The sequence below is a fragment of the Pteropus alecto genome, unplaced genomic scaffold, assembly GCF_000325575.1.
Source record: "Pteropus alecto unplaced genomic scaffold, ASM32557v1 scaffold78, whole genome shotgun sequence".
Taxonomy (NCBI): domain Eukaryota; kingdom Metazoa; phylum Chordata; class Mammalia; order Chiroptera; family Pteropodidae; genus Pteropus; species Pteropus alecto.
Genome location: NW_006443124.1, coordinates 4,650,294 through 4,655,109, shown reverse-complemented (window position 1 = coordinate 4,655,109; position 4,816 = coordinate 4,650,294). Strand labels below are relative to the sequence as shown.

General features: G+C 42.8%; 2 protein-coding genes across 2 annotated transcripts in view; both read left to right on the top strand.

Annotated features, from left to right (window-relative positions):
* The window catches only part of LOC102888618 (protocadherin beta-18-like), a 9,851-nt gene extending 7,675 nt beyond the window's left edge, over positions 1 to 2,176 (top strand). Inside the window, exon 4 of the mRNA XM_015597935.2 lies at positions 5 to 2,176. Within this exon, the coding sequence (XP_015453421.2) occupies positions 5 to 416 (412 nt within the window). The 3' untranslated portion in view covers positions 417 to 2,176. The remainder of the gene's footprint in view (positions 1 to 4) is intronic.
* A 768-nt stretch (positions 2,177 to 2,944) lies between these two features.
* Positions 2,945 to 4,816, top strand: part of LOC102888369 (protocadherin beta-15) — a 4,021-nt gene continuing 2,149 nt past the window's right edge. Inside the window, exon 1 of the mRNA XM_006923312.3 lies at positions 2,945 to 4,811. Within this exon, the coding sequence (XP_006923374.1) occupies positions 3,168 to 4,811 (1,644 nt within the window). The 5' untranslated portion in view covers positions 2,945 to 3,167. The remainder of the gene's footprint in view (positions 4,812 to 4,816) is intronic.

The window sequence follows — 4,816 nt, the reverse complement described above, 5'->3', positions numbered from 1 at the left end:
GGAGCGAGCGCGACGCGGCCAAGCACAGGCTGCTGGTGCTGGTCAAGGACAATGGCGAGCCGCCGCTGTCGGCCAGCGTCACGCTGCACGTGCTGCTGGTGGACGGCTTCTCGCAGCCCTACCTGCCGCTCCCGGAAGCGGCTGCCGACGCGGCCCAGGCCGACCCGCTCACCGTCTACCTGGTCATCGCGCTGGCGTCGATGTCGTCGCTCTTCCTGTTCTCGGTGCTGGCATTCGTCGCGGTGAAGTTGTGCAGGAGGGGCAGGGCCGCCTGGATGAGTGGCAGCTCAGTGCCCGAGGGCCACTTTCCGGGCCACCTAGTGGATGTCAGCGGCACTGGAACCCTGTCCCAGAATTACCAGTATGAAGTGTATCTGACAGGAGGCTCAGGGAACACCAGAGAGTTCAAGTTCTGAAGTCTGTTGCCTCCAATCATCACAAGTCGATTTGTCAATGATGTGGAGGAAAACTCTAACTTCTTAAACAGTTTTGGATTCAATTAGGAATTTGCTAAGTTTTCAGAGCATTCAAGTTGAAGGTTAGTTCTTTCTAAATATACTACATCTCCATTACCTTTTTTGGTCCATATAGAACTTCTTGGATATTTTATTTCATTTTCCAAGTTAAGAAGATTAGAAATTTTAAGTATTTCGATTTAGACAACAAACTTGTAACATTACTTCATTACTGAAAAGTCATGAATATTTGTTCAATTTATCAACTTTTCATCATCAACTACTACTGATCTGTAAATGACCCTAGCCCCATTCTCTGTTTGAATATTGTCCAGAAATATGTTCTAAATGTTTGATGTTGTGGTTACTTAGGAGATAGGCATGATATAAATATAACAAGTCACTAGTATATCTTCAGTTTACTATGATATTATGCATACGTGGCTTAATTTTTTAAAGGGAGAAACATCTGCAAATATTGCATGTTTTTGTTTCACAGTAGTATTAAATGGAAAAAACTTACAATTTCCCCCACACTTAAAGACATTTTATCTCTTTATATCAAACTTGAGTACATAATATACATGAGTATTATTTAAAAATCGGTAGATTTTTTCCTAGATATTTAAAATTATAGATCCCACCCCATCTCTTTCTGGAAATTTTTCTTTTCAGTAGACATCTACTGTTATAGCCATGTTTATTTTAATGATTCATCTTCCTCTCTGATTTCAGACAATCAAACAAAGTGGTAGACATTACTGATCCAATTGTACCAATCTGATTCTCTCTGGGTTTTTTTTTTTAGTAGCTTTAGAAACCAGATATGAAATAGTCCATCTGTTAGGAACTTAACAAGAAATATCATGTTGGCTAAAGCCATGAAAAGAAGCATAGAAAGCCAATACACTTAGAGGCAAGAAGGAAGGAGATGCCTAAAGAGTAACCTTGTACATTTTCCAGTCCCACCCAAGTCTGCTTTGCTCCTTGGGTTTTTGGAAACAAGTGCTCTTGTAATAAACTTTCCTCTAATTAAGAAGCTAAGTAGGTTTTTGTTTTCACTTGTTAAAAGCATGTTTAGATATTTTTGTATGGATTGAAACTTATTTTTTGTGGTTTTCATATTAATTTATAAATTGTGGTTTTTGTTTTAATTTAACAATATTTGGGTCTAAAGGTTGTGGAATATTAGTAGTCTATAAGAGACAAGCACAAGCTTTTGTTAGACTGTATACTTTTTAGAATTGATAGATTATTTCCAAATTGTACAGTTTGTGGAGTACTTAGTAGAAACTTAGAATATTCTACTATATAAGTTATAAATATCATTAGTGTCATAATAGCATTTGTGTGAAATAACACCGACAATGTAAAAAGTGTTTTAAAGAGATGTATACCTTATTTGTAAAATCATTATAGCCTGGTCGTTATGTTCTTTCTTTTTTTATAATATATTCATTTGTTGGGGGGGTAGCAAGAGTATTTTGCTATTTAATTAAAACCATTTTAAATCATTCCAAATTATTTCAAATTACTCTTCAAAAGAGCATGGAAAACAGCTGCTTGGGAACATGCTGTCTTGTTCATCCAGCTCATATAATGAACCAGAATCCTAGCAAAAAAATGGAGCTTTTCCATTAGGAAGAGAATCCGTCAGTCAAATTTTAAAAGTGAATTGTGATGTATTCATTGACCTATTCAATAAATATTTGTTGAGCATCTACCATGTGTCAGGGACTAGATGTTGAGGGATATAGAATTGAACAAAACAAAGCTCTGGAACTCAAGAATGACAGAAAATAAACATGTACATATATGCTATATCAGATGGTGATCAATGCTAAGGAGACAAAGCAGGGTAAGAGCTATAGGAAGTGACTTTATGCATTTCCCCATAGTTTGAGTTTCAAAAAACCATAGCTCTCTGACCCTATGTAGAAAGGGCATATAAACTGGAATTAACTGGTAGCTTTTTCCTTTATGTGATTCTACCAATGAGAACCACAACTCTGGCACATAGGCTGCCTAGAATTTGGAAGAAAATCTGGAGGAATTCATGCTTTTTGCTGAGAGAATTTAAAGAAATTACATAGGTATATATTGTTATTTTTTACAGGATGACTGATCACTATTAAATCTTCTTCCACTTTTCTGTTCTCCTCAGAGCACCCCATACATACTACAGGTTCTCTAGAAGGTAAAAACCATGTCTGGTCTGTTTACTGATGTATTTCAGAACCTAGTACATAGATATCAGTAATATTTCTTTGAATTAAGGGATGAATAATTATAGTTGCATGGTTTTGTAATTACATCATCTCCCTCAAACCACTTTCAAGCTCCCAGTAGATTATTGGGATAATTCGATAGATAAATTATTAGGATTACTAGATTTTTACAGGAGTATAGAGAGAATACAAGGTGGCGATTCTTTTCGAAGTAGTATTAAATGGAAAACGCATGGTGGCGCTGTAGGCTAAGGCGTCCAAAATAAAAAGCCCTGGAAATACTAGGACCTCAACCTCAGATCTCTAGCGGAAGAGAAAAAAGCCTGTAAATCGAGCTGAGGACCAGTGAGGCTCCAGAGAATGCTACTCACCGACATTTCTGGACAGGTCACCAACTGAGAGATCCATTACTGTCTCAGTCTCATCGCTTCCTAAGTTAGAGCTGGGTGGGCCCTGTTCCTGGAAAGGCGTCTGGGGAATAAAGATGGAAGCCGGAGAGGAGCGCTTTCCTAAACAAAGGCAAGTCCTGATTCTCTTTCTTTTGATGAGAGTGGCTTTGGCAGGCTGGGAATCCCGTCGTTATTCCGTGATGGAGGAAACTGAGAGCGGCTCCTTTGTGGCCAACCTGGCCAAGGACCTAGGGCTGGGAGCGGGGGAGCTAGCTGCGCGGGGAGCCCGGGTGGTCACTGAGGATAATGAACCCCGATTGCAGCTTGATCTGCAGACTGGGGACTTGATATTAAATGAGAAACTGGACCGGGAGGAGATGTGCGGCCCCACTGATCTATGTGTAATGCATTTCCAAGTGTTACTGAAAAAACCTTTGGGAGTATTTCGAGCTGAGCTACTAGTGAGAGACATAAACGATCATTCTCCTGAGTTTCCTGAAAGAGAAATGACGCTGAAAATCCTAGAGAACAGCTCTCCTGGGACCGTTTTTCCTTTGAAAAAAGCCCAGGACTTGGATGTGGGCAAAAACAATATCCAAAACTACAACATCAGTCCCAACTCTCATTTTCATGTTTCCACGCGTAACCGGGGGGATGGCAGGAAATATCCAGAACTAGTGCTGGACAAAGAGCTGGATCGGGAGGAAGAGGCTGAGTTCAGATTAACCCTCACAGCGCTGGATGGCGGCTCTCCACCCCGGTCTGGCACAACCCAGGTCCGTGTCTTGGTCTTGGACGTCAATGACAACGCTCCTGAGTTTGCACAGATGCTCTACCAGGTGCAGGTCCCAGAGAACAGCCCCGTAGGTGCCCTAGTTGTCAAGGTCTCTGCTAGAGATTTAGACACTGGGACAAATGGAGAGATATCATATTCCCTTTTTTATAGTTCTCAAGAGATAAGCACAACTTTTGAGCTAAATAGCCTTTCAGGAGAAGTTCGATTGATTAAAAAACTAGATTTTGAGACAATATCCTCATATGAGCTGGATATAGACGCCTCTGATGGTGGGGGACTTTCTGGAAAATGCTCTGTCTCCATTGAGGTGGTGGATGTTAACGATAACTCCCCAGAACTAACTATTTCATCACTTACCAGCCCCATTCCTGAAAATTCCCCCGATACAGAAGTGGCCCTGTTTAGAATTCGAGACCGAGATTCAGGGGACAACGGAAGGATGGCATGCTTCATCCAAGATGATCTTCCTTTCCTCCTAAAACAGTCTACAGAGAATTTCTACACCCTAGTAACAAATGGGGCACTGGACAGAGAGACCAAAGCCGAGTATAATGTCACCATTATAGTCACCGACTTGGGAACACCCAGCCTGAAAACTGAGCACAACATAACCGTACTGGTCTCCGACGTCAACGACAACGCCCCGGCCTTCACCCAAACCTCCTACACGCTGTTCGTCCGCGAGAACAACAGCCCCGCCCTGCACATCGGCAGCGTCAGCGCCACAGACAGAGACGCGGGCGCCAACGCCCAGGTCACCTACTCGCTGCTGCCGCCCCAGGACCCGCAGCTGCCCCTGGCCTCCCTGGTGTCCATCAACGCGGACAACGGGCAGCTGTTCGCCCTGAGGGCGCTGGATTACGAGGCCCTGCGGGTCTTGGAGTTCGGCGTGGGCGCCGTGGACCGCGGCTCCCCGGCGCTGAGCAGCCCGGCGCTGGTGCTGGTGCT